Genomic DNA, 17,347 nt, shown 5'->3' on the forward strand with positions numbered 1-17,347 from the left:
CCCAGTGAGGGGCTGAGCCAGGCTGTGCCCCGGGGGGTGGCTCATGTGGGTCCCCCACGAGCCCTGCTCATCACCCCAAAGCCAAACTTCTGCTAGGAACTCGGTGGATCCCATTTGCCTCGGGGAAATCTTCTTTCCAGGTGGAAAAAACATCAGAAGCGCTGTGATACAGCGAGGTGGAGGAGGCTCAGGGCCACCCACATGCCATTGTCCCTTGCAGACCCCCGGCATCACCTGGGGGACACGGGAGCTCCCCGGGGTGTCACTGCTCCCCCTCCCAGGGGCCAGGATGGGCTCGGTGGGAGCCGAGCGCTTCAAGGAGCTGAGCCCGGCGGCGACGCCCGAGGGGAACGTGGTGATGAGCTTCAGCTTCGACAGCTACCAGCTGGAGGAGGACGAGCTGCAGCGGGGCAGCCAGGCCAAGGGAGTGCTCACCTTCATGGAGCCAGGTGAGGGCAGGCACAGCCCAAACTGACCCACAGCCAGCTGCCCTGCTGGGTTCCCACCCACTTAAGAGCTTCCTGGGGTGGGTTTGATAGCCACAAATAGTCTGAAATGCCATAATATTGCCCTTTTTCATCCCTTTTTGTAGCCGTGTGAGCCACCAGCACATCCCGTGACAGTGGGCTCTGCAGGCTGGCAAGGAGTTGAGGATTGGTGCCCTGGTTCTCCTGCCAGGCTCAGCCCCAGCCTGCAGCTTCATCTTTCTCCATGCAGGACTCAGGGACACTCCTGGGATTCACCCCAGCCCTGCTCCCCATCCTGAGGCAGCCTTGTCCACCTCCACACCCGCCTTGACCCTTTCTCCTCCTGTTCCCTGCCCTGCCTGGCTCTCAACTTGTTTAACTGCAATTAAAACTCACCAGACCCCCAAAGCCCAGATGTTTTCCTGCCTCCTGGGTCTCCACTGAAATGTCTTTATTTAGGGCAGGAGCTTCTCAGAGCTGGGGCTGTTTATTTGTACATCTACAGGGATCTGAGCTGTTTCATTGCCTTAAGGCCGGGGTCTGACGTGGGACCCAGGGGTGCACCAGTGCCACTGTCACATCTCTTTCTCTTTCTTTCCTCTTTTTGGACAGTTTCTGAGGACCCTGAGCCCCAGGATCGATACCATGGGATTTATTTTGCTATGCTGCTGGCTGGGGTGGGATTTCTCCTGCCCTACAACAGCTTTATCACCGACGTGGATTACCTGCACCATAAATACCCAGGTAGGTCTGGAGCAGCTCCTACCACCCCAAACCTGGAGAGAGCTCAATCCCACTTCCAAGGCAGCTGAACTCCCCACATTACCTGGGTCTCCTCAGGGACCTCCATTGTCTTTGACATGAGCCTCACCTACATCCTGGTGGCCTTGGTGGCCGTCATCCTCAACAACGCGCTGGTGGAGCTGCTGAGCCTGCACACCCGGATCTCCGTGGGTGAGTGGGGTCCCTGCACCCCCAGGCACTGCTGTCCCCCTGCTGTGCCCCTGCCACCACCTCTATCTCCCCCCCACAGGCTACCTCTTCGCCCTGGGGCCCCTGCTCTTCGTCAGCATCTGCGACGTGTGGCTGGAGCTGTTCAGCCGCAGACAAGCCTACGCCATCAACCTGGTGGCTGTCGGGGTGGTGGCCTTTGGCTGCACAGGTATGTGGCAGAGCTGGGCTGGGACAGGGCAGGTAGGGGTGGGGAGTGGGGAACAGCCTCATCCCTGAGCTGTGGTCTCCTGGGAAAACTTCCTCTGATCCCTATAACCCTCAGGTCCCTGCCCATCCCCTCCACCTCTGTCCAGGCACTGTGGGACTGGCACCAAAATGTCACTGGCACCACTGATCTGGGCCACCATGGTGGCATCCCAAACCCCCTCAGCTGGTGGCCACTCTGGGTGGGAACAGACATAGTGGAGCATCCAGGGAGGGGAAAAGGCCCTCTTGCTTTTGGAGCAAGGAGGCTGCTGCAAGGAGCAGCTCCCAGTTGGCACAGCACATGGGTTTCCCCTGGGGTTTCTTGCCCCTTCCTGGAGTTTCAGCTGCAGCAATAATCCCTCTTTCTCCCCTCTGTGCATCTCTCCTGAAGTGCAGCAATCCAGCTTCTATGGCTACACGGGGCTGCTGCCCAAGCGCTACACGCAGGGAGTGATGACGGGCGAGAGTAAGTACCCACATGCCACCACATGGACCTGCACCTGCTCCTGGGCCCCAGTGAGGCACACCTGGGTTCCCACTGGCCCAGCAGATCAGGGACACCCCAGTGTGCTCCCCAGAGAACCAGGGAGTTCACATGCTAGGCAGTGGATGGGGTGGGGATGCCTGCCAGGAGATTTATCACCCCAAAACCACTGCTGGTGGCTCCCCTATTCCGGGAAGCATCACATCCACGTGGTGGGGGATGCTGAGGACCCCCGAGCTGGGGCTCAGCGGGGCCCAGCACCCACAGCTCCCCCACACCCCCAGGCACCGCCGGGGTCATCATCTCGCTGAGCCGCATCTTCACCAAGCTGCTGCTGTCCGACGAGAAGGAGAACACCGTCATCTTCTTCTTCATCTCCATCGGCATGGAGCTGACGTGCTTCGTCCTGCACCTGCTGGTGAAGCGCACGCGCTTCGTGCGCTACTACACGGCCAGCGCCCGCCAGGGAGCCGAGAGCCGCGGCACCGGCACCGGCTACCGCGTGCACCACGACGTCACCGCCGAGGACGTGCGATTTGTAAGCCCAGGGTGGGTTTCCCTTGCTGGCCCCTGGGGTTCTTTGTCACTGCAGCTCAGCAGTGCTGTCCCCTCTCCAGGAGAACCGGGAGCAGGCCCAGCCGAGCTCCCCGCGGGGCAGCCCCGGCCCCGAGGCTGAGCTGGCCGGGAGCGGCACCTACATGCGCTTCGATGTCCCTCGGCCCAAGATCAAGAGGAGCTGGCCCAGCTTCCGAGGTGAGGGTGGGATAAATGATGTGTGAGCCAGAGTTATGGGGGAGGATCATCCCCCAGGCTGGAGAGGGACTTCTGAAAAGGCCGTGGAATAGCAGGACAAAGGGAAACGGCTTCAAACTGAGGAGAGGATCAGATGGAATATTATCAAGAAATTCTTCCCTGTGAGGGTGGTGGCACAGGCTGCCCTCAGTAGCTGTGGATGCCCCATCCCTGGAAGTGTCCAAGGCCAGGTTAGGCAGGGCTTGCTGCAACCTGGGATAGTGGAAGGTATCTCTGCTTATGGCAGGCGGGGGGAACTGGATGATCTTTAACAGTCCCTTCCATCTCAAACCACTCCATGATTCTGTGTTCCCTTTCCTAATGCTGTGCCCAAAACCATGGGGCAAACTCATCTTTGGAAGGCACTCCTGGGGGTGAGGCAAAGCTCTCAGGCTCTGCAGGGGCCAGGCTGCAGTCTTGGCTGAGCTGTGCTGCCTGTCCCTGGCAGACATGCTGCTCTACCGCTACGTGGTGTCCCGCCTCATCTGGGCCTACATGCTCTCCATCGCCATGACCTACTTCATCACACTGTGCCTCTTTCCTGGGCTGGAGTCGGAGATCCACAACTGCACGCTGGGGGAGTGGCTGCCCATCCTCATCATGGCCATCTTCAACCTCTCTGACTTCGTCGGCAAGGTAGGAGAGAGGCCAGAGCCAGCACGGGGGGCTCTGGCTGCTTTGGTGTCCTCTTCCTAAGCAGCTTGGCTCCTCCAAGGGTCATCTCCACCAGTGTGGGGCTGGCACTCACCAGCATGGCCAAGGCTGGATTCCCCACAGCAGCTGTTCTTTCCACCATCTCATCTCCTTGTTGCCCCAATTTGGGCACTGCAGGCCCTCCCCAGCCTCCTCATCCCCCCAGCAGAATCTCTGCCCCTCGCTGCAGATCCTGGCTGCCCTGCCCTACGACTGGAGAGGGACCCACCTCCTCGTCTACTCCTGCCTCCGTGTGGTCTTCATCCCCCTCTTCATCATGTGTGTCTACCCCAACGGGCAGCCCACCTTCGGCCACCCCGCCTGGCCCTGCATCTTCTCGCTGCTCATGGGCATCACCAACGGCTACTTCGGCAGCGTGCCCATGATCCTGGCCGCGGGCAAAGTCAGCCCGGAGCAGCGGGAGCTGGCAGGTAGGACCAGCCCTGCTGGGAATCCCACCTGGTGCGGCCACAGCACCCTGACAGCCGTGTCCCCTCCCACAGGGAACACCATGACCGTGTCCTACATGACGGGGCTGACGCTGGGCTCGGCCGTGGCCTATTTCGCCTACAGCCTCACCAGCACCTCCCACAGCTCCTGTTTCTACACCGAAACCTCCAACGGCTCCTTCACCTCGGGCTACTGAGCCCTGGGCCGGGGCAATGGGACAGGATGGGATCCCACCTGTGCCCCACATCCCTCCTCAAGGAGGGAGCCTGGAGCCAGAAAGCCACCCCAGCACGGACAAGGACTGGTGCCCTGTTGGCACAGGGCTGTGGCATTCCAAAATGGCCCAGCTGCCCAGCCAGGCACTGTGCAAGGCCGCTGCTTGGGGTGACATTCCTCCCACCCCACGGGACGGTTCTTGTCGCTTTTGGGCGTCTCCCCATCAGCAGCGTGCAGCTCTCCAGTGAAGACTGGGGATCTCCTGTTTCACCAAGCCATTGACAGGAGGAAGAAAATACTGCCAAATCCCAAAGGGAATAGGACCAGCACTGGGGAGGAGGGTGATGGAGGGCTGGTGAGGGGAAGGAAACACTCCTTCAGTCCCTGCTGCCTCTGGGAAGGTGGGTCTCGACTTCCATTGATGGTTTTCAACAGGAATGGCTTAAAATGACAGTCCCTCCCTAAATATAGGAAACGCTTCTGATGGTTGGGGAAAAAAGATGTTTTTTTTAATGGTGTCTTGTTTTACCCTCCCTAAGTGTAACAGAGGCAGGGTCTTGCCTCCCCCCACCCCACACTGTGAACCTGCCCCACTGCAAGGGGTAAAGAGGGGTCCCAAGGCTACAGCACTGCCAGTGCCACCAGCAGGCCGTTGCTGAGCTTCAAGATTTATTGCACAGGACCTAAGTGAAGCTGATTAAATAATTAAATGTCTTTGCACCAATGGCTGGTCCTTAGCTGTGTCACTGGCACTGGTAGCACTTGACTGCTGGTGATGGGCTGGGCTGGCAAGCACACACAGGGTGGTGCCTGCTGCCTGTTCTGTTGGGTTTTGAGGTGCTCCTTGTGCTGCTCTCTATCTTCAGGACCCCCTTTTTTACCTGGGGTGGTTGAACATGTCACTGGCTTACACCAACCCCCTGCTGTGCCTGGGCAGCACATGGGAGAGAGAACAGGCCAAGAGGAGCAGAAAATATCAAGAGAAGGTGCCAACACCATGTTTTGGGAGCAGCTGCACCTCACTGTGCCAGTTGGCGGGTGCCACCTCCCAGGGAATGGAGGCCAAGGAGCCCCAGAGTGCCAGGCCTGGCCCCGACCCGGCCCCGTAGCACGGGAGGGTCTGGCTGTGCCAAGCTCCTGCCTGTACCAAGTGCAGCTCACACCAAAAAGAGCAAATCCAGCCTTTCATCCTCAGCACATGGTGGCAGGGGGAGGACTCACACCTCCAGCCCACAGGCCCTGTCCCGCAAACACCTCTACTCCAGTGTCCAGTCCTGTCCATTAGTGCCACCACGTCACACCAACGGGTTCTCCCCAAAAAGCCACCAGGCACCTGGGTTGTGTCTTCCTCCAGGGCAGGGGCTGTGCCAAAAAGCCATCATTGCCACCAAGGGGAGAAAAACCCTGCGGTCAGGACAAGCGAGACAAAGAAAGATGCTTCGTTGGGTTGCTTTTTTTCAATTAGATTTTTTTTTTTTTTTATGAAAAAAGATCACACGGAGTTCTTCAACAAACAGAATGCCAAAAAAATTGTTTTAAACAAAACATAAACAAAACAAAACAAAAAGACAAAAACCTGGCTCTCCTTTCCTCTCGATTGTCTGAAATATCCTTGTGTTCCATAGAAGGCAGTGGGTTTTAAGTGCTTTCTATTTAACATTAGCATAAAATCTCTCTCGCGCGCTCTCTCTCTCGCTCTTTAAAATATGCTCACACAATTTGCTTCTAGAAGTACAGTACACTTTGAGCGTGGGGGGTGTGCCTGTTCCCAGATCATTTACAATCACAATCCAACAGGAAATAAAAAATAATATTCTAAACGTCAGACTGTGTTCATTTCTGCCGTTGTGGGTTTTTTTCTTTTTTTGTTTTTTATAATTTCATAATTTTTTTCACAGTTTTAAAAAGTTTATATTTATATATATATATTTATATTTATATTTATAATTAAAAAGTTGAATCCATTTAAAGACTTATAATACAGGAGGGCTAAAGAGTCTTTTGGTACATTAAAACTGTACAGGCTAGAACCGTCACTGTCCGCCGTGCCGAGGCGCCGGTGGCCCGGGGTGGAGATGGTACGAGCTCAGCACCATGTGGTTTGTTTAAAGAATGAGGGGTGACTCTGCAGGGCTGTCCCTCACCCCTGAGCCTCAAGCCTGGTAGGCAGCCAGGGTGGAGAGTTTCCAATCTGTCCTTGGCTTTAGTGTCTCCCCACCGGAGCTCTGTGTCCCGGCGATCCGTAGTGCGAGTCGGGAGTTGCAAAGATCAGTGCGTCTCTTGGAGTTTTGTTTTAAGTGCAAGGATGGTGCATCGTTCTCAGGTTCTCCTCTGGTGCTGTTCCCTCTCACCAGGTGTGACCCAGAGCAGCAGCAGGTCTGGCGTGTGCCCGAGGGGAGCTCAGCTGCTCCCTGGATGGAGGAGCTGAACGGTGCAGTCCCTGAGCCCAAGGTGGCAGCGGGGCTCTGGCTGTGGGAACGCTGCAGGCAGGCACAGCCAGGTTCACACACTGTCCCTGTTCCCTTCTAATGATGGGCAAGGCTTCCCAGCAGCTCCACATCTCACACATGGCGGGTGGAGCTGGGTGAGGGATCCAGTGGTCTCTGATCTTCTCTCCTCCAAGCACCAAGCAGCAGCTTTTCCCAGTCGTTTCCTGCCCCTTCACTGCACGCTCCAAGACGAAGTCTCAGTTTCCCACATGTCACCCCCCTTGCCACCTGCTTGCTCCCTCCGGCACCTTCGCAGGGCAGAAGGGGTGCAGAGCTGCAGGGGATTCAGACTCTTTGTTCAAGGCAGTGGGAAGGCAGAGTCCCAGACTGGATGTTGGTTTCTCTTCCACCTGGTTCCTCCCAGCCCGGAGGATTTTCTTCTGCCATCTCTATGCTGGGGCCAGCCCTGCCCTGTTGTGCTCCACACACTGCCAGAGGGGCCCCCAGGGAAAGGGAACAGCAAAAAGGCGCTGAGAGGATCGAGACGAGGCGCTGAGAGAGACTCATCTCCTTTCTCTTTCACCCTGTCCTTCCTATAAAGGGTCATGCGAAACTAAGCAGGAAAGGAAATCTAAGGACGGAGAGGAGCACACGCGGAAGGCAAGAGGCTCCTTCCACGTGTGGGCGGCTTCCGAGTTATGATGGGGAAAAATGACACAAAAGGGATCCCTCCTGCCGGGGGGTCCCGCTGGTGAAATGATCACGAGACCCATGTGCTTTCCTGGACCAAAAGGAGGAAGGGAGAAGTTGGTCAAGTGTCACCATACTTAAAAGCCACTTCTAGAAGAGCCTTGGGGTTCAAGCACCACCACCACCACCACCCCCAATGGCATCTTCCTCAAGTCCTGTAACTGCTTCCCCAACCCCTTTCTTCAGCCTTCTCCTTCCTCCTCACATCTCTCGCGCTCTCCTGTCTGTAGTGTGACACAGAAATGAGCATTGAAAGAAACAATCATGTCGTCTGAACAGGCACGTCCTCAGGTTTGTCCCATCCCTTCCCAGGGGTGGCATGTGTCCCCTGGGCGGTCAGCAGATGACAGGGACCCCGTCAGTGTTGAAGATCATGCCCGTGGTGGGCTCGTAGGTCCCTGCAAGGTAGTAGAGGTCCTCACTGTCTTGGTATTTCTTTGTCTTTAGCATCTGCTCATATTGATCCAGACCAACAACAAGACACTTGTGTGAGATGGTCTGGACATCATTTTCATCCACGTGAGAGGACTGGTAGAGGGCTCTCTGCACAACAAGAACAGATGGAAGGAGGTGGGGAAAAAAGGAGCCATTAGATCATACAGCATTTAGAGCATCATCTTCAATAAGTAGGAAAAACTCTCATCATAATGGGATAGAACTCTGCTCACACTCAAGAACATCTCACTCATCCCAACAGCCAGCCCAAGGGAAGGACACTGGGAATTTGCACAGGCCTATGGACAGCCTGGACAATCCCTCCAGCCCACTGAACCTGAGCCCTGGGTTTCACTTGGCTTCCACTGATGGGAATGCTGCAGCTGCCAAGCACAGATATAGGGAAATATGGAGGAATTTGTCTTCTTCATTTCAAAGATGCAAATGCAAAGACGGGTGCTGGATACCATCTACCTGTTCTACCCCACACCTGCAGCTACTCTCATCCTCCCAGATATATCCATCCCAAGTCCTGGGCACTGCAGACTTGGCAGCTGAGGCAAAAGGCAAGAGCCAGAGAAGTTTATGGGGCATTTCCCAGCAGCATTTATTTGTTACAGGGTACCCAGCATTCCCTCCCAGCCTTCCCCCAGTCTCACCAACCTCCATAAAGTCCTTCCTCTGGTTGGATGCCTGCAAAGCTGTGGCCAGACTCCTGCCTGATTTCTGATCCCAGCGCTGTGCCCAAGAAGAAAAGAGGAAACAGAAATGAAAACCTGGTGAATTAATTGTTTTTCCATGCCATCACCTCCTGCCCACTACATGTGCTTCTGGAACTTCAATCCCTGCCCACTGCCACTAGGAATAAATCTTGCTGTAAAGCAGCTGCACACACGTGCAAAATTCAATGTTTCTGAGCACCAGGCCGATCCTTCTTGCAAGACTTTAAAGACTTGATCTGGCTCTTGACACTCTTTTTGGACCAATGCAGAAGTCTTTACTTCCTAACACAAAGAAACCCACCCCTGCCTTCTACAAGGGGCCAACACTGGGCTTGCCCACACCACAGGCAGCCCCCACAGGATGAAAGAATGGGGCCACCTCCTTCAGGGAACCAGCAACAAACAGGGCCTTGGGTGCTTCCCTCGGAAACAAAAGGGAGCAAGGAGCTTTGCAGCCCTCTCAGCAAAGGAGACCAGCCTACCTTGCCTTCATTGAGTTTCTTCCCAGGGTTGGTTTCTTCTGGGTGATAAAACCATTTGACTCGGACCACCATGTTGTTGCCCCAGGATTCCCACATGCTCTGGATGCGGCCAATGTAGGGCAGGTTGGGGCGGCCAGCGGAGAGGAAAACCGCGCAGTCTCCAATGCGGATGATCTCCTTGCCCCGCACGATGGCCTTGTAGAACAGCTTCCTGGCCTTCCCCTTCATCCCTCGTCTCTGCTCAGAGAGGATCGTGCAAGTGGTCAGCCAGGGATTGCTGTATTTCACTTACATGGTTTATGTAGCACTGAAGAATGGTTTTTCCCTGAGCCCCCTTGTAGTCTGTCTCATAGTTTAGTCCTTTCCCCTCCCCTTTCCCTGCACCCTGAGCTGATTAGCTGAGGTCTGGGTTCCCTCTGCCCCACCCATATTTTCCTTAAACAGCACTGTTTGCCCTATCCTACATGCATCCCTTTGCTGCTGGCGCAGTATTCCCACAGGAACTGGGGCAGAATAGCTTCCCCAGCACAATGAAAGCCAGCAAACTGGACACTTGGCACACCATGCCAGCAGTTCCACCACCCCAGAAAAGGGAAGAGGCACCAGAAGGCGAACCCCAGTGCTGAGTGCCGAGCGTTTACCTGCGTGGGTTTCCCAAACCACTTCCAGAGCTGCCGTGCCGGGAGGAAAGCAGCGATCTTGGGCCTGTTCTCCACGGAGGGCAGGCGCTGGCGCTTGGCCAGCTCCTTGGTGGTGGGCAGGTGGATGCCCTCGCGCTTCTTGGGCCGGCTCTTGTTGCCGCTCTGCGGCGGCGCCGGCTGCTGTGCCGCCTGCTGCACCCCCTGCTGCACTCCCTGCTTCTGGCCCTGCGCGTGGGAGGACGCCCGGGATTTCCCTGCCTGCTTGGCTTGCTTGGCTGGGAGGGGCTGCTGCACTGAGGAACTCGGCTGGGCCTCGGCTACTTCGTCGTCAGAGCTACAGGAGGAGTCTTCGTCCGTAGTGGAGGAGGAAGAAGAGCTGGAGCTTGATGAAGAAGAGGTTGATGAGGTGGAGGAAGAGGAGGAAGATGAAGATGAAGAGGAGCTGCTGCTAGAAGAGGAAGAAGAGGAGGAGTTGGAAGAAGAGAGAGGGGTGGATGCTCTTGAGCTGGCTGAGCTGCTGTCCTGAGCTTCCCCTTGGTTCTTCTCAGCCTCCTCTTCTCCCTCTGACTCCGAGCTGCTGTCACTGCTGTTGCTCTCAGACTCCTCCACTGCTGCTGGAGCTGCTGCCTTTTCCTCCTGGTCCTTCGAAGCAGCAAGGCTCTCTGCTGAGGTATCAAACTTTCCTCCAAAGCTGGCAGTGGAAGGGTCTCCCTCAGCCACCTTGGCTCGGGAAGATTTCTGCTTGCCCTCCACACTCACTGCAGTAGAATAGCCCAGCCCCAAGAGACCCTTCCCATCTCTGCGACCGGCCAGGTTCGAGTCCTCCAGCATCCTCATCGCCTCCTTCATCTTCTTTGTCTTTGGAGACATCACACCCTCATGGTCCAGCTTGATCAGGATTTCATTGTCATGCTTCCTCTGAGCCTTGACCATGGTGCCAAACTCTTGTGTCTCTTCTGTGGGGCGCCCTTTCTTGGCCTTGGCTTTGGACACCGAAGCATCGCTGGAGCCGAAGGCCGCCAGCGTTGCGGGGAGATCGCTGTAGGGCTCTGTGCTGAGGATGCTGCCAAACACACCAGGCTGGTAAGAGGGTTGTGGGGGGCTGTGCAGCTTCGTGGAGATCTTCATTTTGCTGGCTTTTGACCGCTTTTCCTCTGTGGGAGCAGGAGAGCCTCCAGTTGGCAGCGGTTGTGATTTTCGTGACCCCTTCATGCTTGGCTTGCTCAAGCAGGCCGGCTTCTCTGGGACTGAGGAGGTAACAGGTGAAGACTCCACCTGGTCCTTCTCTTCAGGCAAGGCAGCCTCTTCTGCAGAGGGAAAGGAACACAAAGGCACAGTGTTATCCCTCCAGATGGGCTTTATTAGCTCAGACACAGCCTGACACCAGTGGTGACTGGTCTCTGGCCAAGCATGGCTTGTTCCTGCCTGCTCAGGTACCCCCAAAGGAACACAGGGGGTGTCCTCACTGCTCACTGAACAGCCTGGTCTGGTGCCAGTACTTGTGAGATGTGATGGACAATGCCCAGGGGTGCTACTTCAACTTCAGGAGAGCCAAACTACAAATCTCCTGCACCTTTGGCCCTATTGACGGCTGCAGAGATGCTCTGCTGAAAAAGGAACTCTGCTCCACATCCCTGACTGACAGAAGGAGGTTGTCACAGCACAGGCCAGCTTCCAAGCCAGCCTCCTGTAAACTAGAGCCACAGCAGAGCAAGATGCATGGGTGGTTTTCTCTCAAGCAGTGCGTGCATCCTCACCCAAACCTGCTCCAAGCTACAGCCCTAACCTGGGGAGAACAGTGGGGAACTGTGCAAGGATTCCTCAGCTCCAGGCCTGGCAATGTGGCAACTTACCAGCTTTGGCCTTGACACTGGGCTTTCTCCCTCGCCCTTTGCCCTTTGACACAGGCTCCTCTGCCCCCAGTGCAGCTCCCTCTTTTCCTTCTCCAGTGTCTTTGCTGGATTTACGGCTACGGCGCTTGGTGCTGGGCACCAAAAGGGCAGGGGAAGGTTCAGCACCTGGAACAGGTCAAAGAGATGTTCAAATGCAGTCAAATAACATATAAAACAGAGATGTGATACAGTGGAAGTATCCCAACAAATCTGCAATAGGGACTGGGCCTTTTTCCTTATGGGTGATATCCCACCCCAGCTCTGAGTTCTATAATTGATGGTGCAATCTTTGTGACTGAAAATCTGTGAACTTGTCTCAAAATTTGAGGAAAGTGGCCCAAAACTCCATATATGTCAGAGTGGGAAGTGCCTTGCAAAAAACTGAGCAGCAAGACTCACACTGGATCTTGTAGTCAGGTGGGAGAAGCCGGATGTGAGACAGTGGGATGCGTCCCGTGTCCCCGTCATCGAACTCTACTGTGATGAGATCACCATCTTCCTCCAGATCCAGTGTTCCTGTGGGATAGGGGAGCAGAAGATGGCATTAGGAACAAACATCAGAGTAGGCTTTCCTAGGCTGTGCAGGGAGGGCACAGAAGGCTCACTCTGCAATGGAAAGTCCCTGATAATACTAAACCAGTCCACTCAGTGCAAAATTCCCCATCAGCAGCACTGCTCCAGAACGGAACAGCCATTCCAGTTTGACTTGCCACCTCTCTCCACTATTTCTCTCTATTCTTGCAGAAATTCACTTCTCTCCTTTCACTGAAATATGGAATTTTTTACCTGCATTTTTAACTACTCTCAGCCATCATAAATTGCTGCTTTTCACTTTCTCCAAGAGAAATTAACTGTGTTCTCACCCTCTCTTCTTGCATCATCATTACTGGTTTATACATCAAAAGTAATTATTCCCTTTTACCCATCTGTAAAGACCAGCTATGGCAGAATTGTCCAGAGCCATTCACCAACTTTTTAATGCGACTAGACTGCAGAGTTTTGTGTCAGAGCAAATTTGTTGAGTGTCCAGGTGATTTAGAAACCTCCACAGCCTCAAAAATAATCGATGCCTGGAATAAATTCTCACTTTCTGAAATGTATTAAATGTCCTTGATATATTTAAGCTCCTAAATTGCTCGAACCTCTTCCTGAACCTCTTCCTGAACCTGAAGGATGTTACTAAATCTGCATCATTAATGAGAGGGGCATGATCTGGAGGAGAGAACAGGCCAGGCTGTGACCTCCAGGACACTCACAGCAGAGCTCAGGGCTTCCCCAGATGAGCCTGACATCCCTGAGGACGCACAGGGCTGAGACATGCCAGGTTCACAGCACAGAGCAGCCAGGGTGGCCTTACCTCGCACGACTGTGCCTGGGTAGAGGCAGCGGTACTGCTGGCTCCAGTAGGCTGCAATCCTCGTGCCCTCGGGCAGGAACCGCACTGAAGGGGGCTTCACATCGATGATCTGCTCAGGGCAAGAGGAAGGCAATTACTGACCACCCTGGCACCAGCACAGACCGTCCCACCACACCTGGCATGGAGCAAAGCAGCCCTGGAGAAGGCAAGGGACAACTTCCCTGCTGGGGAATGGTTGCTGTGTGCTCATAGGGCTGTGTGAAGGATCACTCCTGCTGGAGTACAGGACTAATGCCTGCTGCCAGGGGGGAAGGTTGGCCATGGGGCAGCGAGCTCACCAAGGGGAGTTTGCCCACACTGACATGGGCATCCCTGCAGCTGGAGGAGGAGAGAGCTTCCAGCTAGCCTCCCCCACCCAGAACCCCCACCCCAGGGCATGGGCACTGAGGAGAGGCAGCCCTTGGGCGCACATACCGCTTCCTGCAGGAGCTGCTCCAGGCAGTAAATGTGGGGACGGTTTCCCCTCTCGCCCTCCACCACCACCCGGTATCTGAAACACAAAGGCTCCGTCAGACACAGCACATGGGAGACACCACCCCGACCAGGTAACGCCTCCCTCCCAGCATGTGAGAGCATTCAATGAGAGATAATTGGATTTCCCTCAGTGCTGATAAACCAGAGTGAACTCTCCTTCCCTCCCTGCCAGACACTGTCAGTCTCTGGGCAGCCAGCTCCACACAACCCCCAAACTGATCCGTGCAGCAGCTCTGTCCCCATTTCCTGGCAGATCCCAGGCGGATATGGCAGTCCCTCAACTCACATGTCTGGTGAATGCACTGTCTTGACATGCCCAGCATAGAGCAGCTTGTCATCCATGGGGATGAGGACACGCAGGCCATCCTTCAGCTCATCCTTGTCAATGATGCAGGAGCGGGGAGCTGTGAGGTGTTAGAGCAAGATGGGGATTAGAGAGCATCACACATGGGAAAGGGACAGTGAGGGGAGAAGGAAACGTCAGATTCCCAGCACCACTGTTCCCTCTCTTTAATAATATATATAATATACCAGTAAATGAAAATAGGGCAACTCAGAGACTGGGCTTCAACTAGATGTCACAGTGAACTGTGCTGATCAGGCTTAGTTTTTATTCAATTGACAGAAAACGTCAACCCCAAAGACTCATGGCTTTGGATGAGGAATGCGTGAAAGCAGCACACTCGTCCTCTGAGCAGCCCTGGGAAACCTGCCCAGCTCCTCTACTTGTAAAATCTTGCCCTTACCTGGTGTGGGTGGCCTCTCAACCAGCATGCTCAGTGGGATGTTCTCATCCTCTGAGAAGCTGCTGTCTTGGTTGGGTTCAAAATCCTCCTCTGCTGCCATGCTCTCCATGAGCTTGCTGACAGCCCCTCCTTTCCCTCGGTTCTGCAAAAGAACAAGCAGCACATCAGCTGGACCACCACAGGAAACAGCCTGATCCCATCTCACCTTCCTCCAGCAAAAAATAACCTAAGGATATTGGGATAAACTTGTCTCCATCTTCAGGAATGTTCATCTCACAAACAGTTAAGTGGGTGTACCCAAACTTTTTGCTGCCTTTATCCCCAAGCATCACTAGCAGTTGACCGAAAGCTATTCCCCACATCCCCACCCTTGGAGGCTGGGAGAGATGCTGTGGAGCTGCAGTTTTGCTCTGCATTCACTACAGCGCTCCTGAGCCTCTGCCTTCACTGAACAGGCATCAGGCACTGTTCCTATTTCTTCTCCAGTCTCCATGATCTGTTCCTTGCTCTTACACACAGACCATAAGCATCCCACAGAAATCATGTGAGAAGACAGCAGTGTGTGTTATGAGAGATGACAGGCTGCAGCAGTGGAGCAGGAACCAGCTGTGACCCAGTGCTGAGTAAGGCTACTCCATCACCATCTCCTTGGTCCTTGCTGTCCATGCAAGCTCTCCCTCCACCCTGTGGCAGCCTTAGAGAAAATCCTGCCTGTTCACTAATTTGGGGGATGAAGGCAAATGAACACCAGATGGTAGCAGCAGGTACTATTCTGAGAGTTTTCCTTGGATTTTCAGCTTCTCACACCAGCCCTTTGCCTATAACACACCCAGAAAAACCTGCACCTCTGTTTTCCCTCCCTCTCGTTGCAACAGTCCAGGATCCAGCAGGGCTCTACCAGACACACTCCAGTCCAGCCACACTAGAACCAGCCCCTCACCTCTTTTTTCACCTCCTTGGCTTTCACCTTAGCTTTGCTCTTCTTGGTGGAGCCCAGGGCACTTGCCAGGCTGACCCGAACATCAGAGGGGGAGCTGGGGATGCCAGGAGGAGACATGGATGAGGAGGAGGAGCAGCAGGGTGTTTCTTTACCCTTCTTCCGCTGCTAGAAGTCAAAACAAAAACACTTCCATCAGTAAAGAGATTGGTAAAGATCTGCATCCAAGGAAAGGGAAAAAGTGGAGCAAGGCAGGCTATGCAGGCAGGATTATGTTCAACTAGCAGTTAGTTCACTGCCCATATCACATCCTACATCTCCCAGCTCTGCTTTTTGTTCACCTGGAGAGAAACTCCTGCCTATCAAATCTTCCTCCAAAGAGCTCCAAGAAGATCCCAATTGGCCTCATGTCACAACTAACTTGTCTAACTCTCCCCATCAGTGCTCTTCCATAACACTACCATGAACTGAACTGGAGCCAGGGGAAGCCAAGCATTCAGCTGAGATGAAAAGCCAGAGACCACTGTCACCCCCAGCCAGGGCCAGCCCTCAGAAGTCACCATATAAAAGGTGAACAGCCTTAAAGGCCATTCTGGAGGCCACAGGTCAGCAAGAGGACAAGCTCATGCAGAGAGTGGGAGAAAGATTTCACAGGAGCTGTTTTAAAGCAGGATCATTGACTTGGGCCACCCAAACAGAATGGATTTAGGACATGGAGGGTACAGAAGTAACCAGCCCCATGCACACATGACAGGCATTTACTCCCTGCAAGTCAAATGCAAGTCTGACAGAGCCTCCAGGTGTACATGGGGCTGACAGGGGTGATATGAGGCATGAGACAGGACTCAACTCTCCTCTGCCTTAGTAGAGTTAACAGCCCTCCCCTCACCCTCGGCTCCCAAGCATCCCAACACCAATCTGTCCAGCACATTCCTCACCTTGCTTAGCTCCTTCCTCTCCTTCCCCTTGCTGCTGTCCTTTTTGGGGCTCATGGGGGCCCCCTTGCCGCAGCGGCCGGGTTTGGAGACAGGGGTGGAGCTGGCGGGCGCCGTGGCTGCCAGCACGGCCGAGGCCGTGGTGGCGTCGTGCAGGAAGATGCGCTCGCTGCGGCGCCGGTTCCACAGGTCATCGTCGCTGGCCTCCAGCCCAAACTCAAAGCTCAGGTCCTTGGGGGATTTGAATTTCTTCAGCTTGCGGCCTTTCTCAGAGCCCAGCTTGGCCTTGTCAGCGCTCCCAGAGCCCGAGTCGAGGCTGCTGGGGGCCTGGCTTGGCGGGATGCTGCTGGACTCCAGCGGCCCCTTCTTCCCACGCAGCAGCCCCGAAGGAGATTTCTTCCTGATCTTGATCTCGCTCTCTGAGTCCGTGTACTCGAACTCTGTCCCTAGATGCAAAGGATTTAACCATCAGTCAAAGCCCTGGCTGAGCCAAGAGGGGACACATCCTGCTGGAAACTTCTGGGCTCCATGGGAGATGCTGTGCCTGCTCAGTAGAGCTCTTGCTTGTTCCCCTTTCCAATCCCCACATCCCTCAGACCATCATTTCTGAGCCATAAAACACAGTAGAAATTCCCTGGAAGTAAGCCTGCCCTGCTCCAAACCAGAGCCCTGCAATTCAGGCAGTGTGGTTCAGTGTGTTCCCTGCCTCCATTTTCCCCCTTCTCCCACTGGCAAAACCCTGCAGGGAACCTCTGAAGAGAAAAGATACTTTAACATGCCCCTCCTCAAAAAGGAGCTGCTCAGCTGAAACCAAGCACAAACCCCACAGGCTGATCCCTCCTTCCTTCCTGGGTGGGAGCCCTCTCCAGTTTCACCTTTGTTTCAGGAGAACAATGTCTTTTAACAAATGGAATAAACCCATATTTCAAGCTTATTTTTTCCCATTGGCCAACGGACACCACAGATCTTTTTATTGGCTCAAGTAGTCGCCTTAAAGTCAAGAGAGGTAAATGATCTTTTGTCTGTGGCAAATGGAATTCCCCTCACATTGGCCTCTGCTCAGCACCATGAGCACAGCAGTTCCCAGAGGCCTGAAATACTGCAGTAATGCCAAGATGTTCCCCACCTTCACTGTGTTTCCCTGAACATGATAAAGGAAAGCAAGATCATGTTTCCAGGGGCAGA

General features: G+C 54.6%; 2 protein-coding genes across 6 annotated transcripts in view; one reads left to right on the forward strand and one right to left on the reverse strand.

Moving 5' to 3' along the window:
• The first annotated feature begins 156 nt into the window (after nucleotides 1–156).
• On the forward strand, nucleotides 157–5,847 carry SLC29A4 (solute carrier family 29 member 4). The gene is made up of 10 exons (XM_056503813.1): nucleotides 157–449; nucleotides 1,080–1,211; nucleotides 1,308–1,421; nucleotides 1,501–1,629; nucleotides 2,059–2,133; nucleotides 2,436–2,689; nucleotides 2,769–2,904; nucleotides 3,392–3,579; nucleotides 3,827–4,067; nucleotides 4,140–5,847. Exons 1-10 carry the CDS (start codon nucleotides 290–292, stop codon nucleotides 4,280–4,282), a joined length of 1,572 nt encoding a protein of 523 aa, XP_056359788.1. The 5' UTR covers nucleotides 157–289; the 3' UTR covers nucleotides 4,283–5,847.
• Nucleotides 5,750–17,347, reverse strand: part of TNRC18 (trinucleotide repeat containing 18) — a 54,955-nt gene continuing 43,357 nt past the window's right edge. For 4 of the 5 annotated variants that reach the window (XM_056503809.1, XM_056503808.1, XM_056503810.1 and 1 more), the window contains 12 exons: nucleotides 16,166–16,608; nucleotides 15,231–15,395; nucleotides 14,291–14,432; nucleotides 13,831–13,948; nucleotides 13,485–13,560; nucleotides 13,011–13,119; nucleotides 12,053–12,169; nucleotides 11,615–11,779; nucleotides 9,762–11,068; nucleotides 9,121–9,357; nucleotides 8,580–8,654; nucleotides 5,750–8,024 (listed from right to left, as the gene is read on the reverse strand). In XM_056503809.1, coding sequence (XP_056359784.1) covers nucleotides 7,818–8,024; nucleotides 8,580–8,654; nucleotides 9,121–9,357; nucleotides 9,762–11,068; nucleotides 11,615–11,779; nucleotides 12,053–12,169; nucleotides 13,011–13,119; nucleotides 13,485–13,560; nucleotides 13,831–13,948; nucleotides 14,291–14,432; nucleotides 15,231–15,395; nucleotides 16,166–16,608 — 3,161 coding nt within the window. In that variant the 3' untranslated portion in view covers nucleotides 5,750–7,817. The remainder of the gene's footprint in view (nucleotides 8,025–8,579; nucleotides 8,655–9,120; nucleotides 9,358–9,761; nucleotides 11,069–11,614; nucleotides 11,780–12,052; nucleotides 12,170–13,010; nucleotides 13,120–13,484; nucleotides 13,561–13,830; nucleotides 13,949–14,290; nucleotides 14,433–15,230; nucleotides 15,396–16,165; nucleotides 16,609–17,347) is intronic. The other variant, XM_056503807.1, reaches the window with a different exon arrangement.

This window comes from Oenanthe melanoleuca, chromosome 14 (genome assembly GCF_029582105.1).
Source record: "Oenanthe melanoleuca isolate GR-GAL-2019-014 chromosome 14, OMel1.0, whole genome shotgun sequence".
NCBI classification, from domain to species: Eukaryota; Metazoa; Chordata; class Aves; order Passeriformes; family Muscicapidae; genus Oenanthe; species Oenanthe melanoleuca.

Bases quoted from the DNA above. Each gene is read 5' to 3' on its own strand.
- SLC29A4 (XM_056503813.1), top strand. From the start codon at position 290: ATGGGCTCGGTGGGAGCCGAGCGCTTCAAGGAGCTGAGCCCGGCGGCG. The intron at 1,422-1,500 runs GTGAGTGGGGTC...TCCCCCCCACAG, and splicing joins GCACACCCGGATCTCCGTGG to GCTACCTCTTCGCCCTGGGG. The intron at 2,690-2,768 runs GTAAGCCCAGGG...TCCCCTCTCCAG, and splicing joins CCGCCGAGGACGTGCGATTT to GAGAACCGGGAGCAGGCCCA.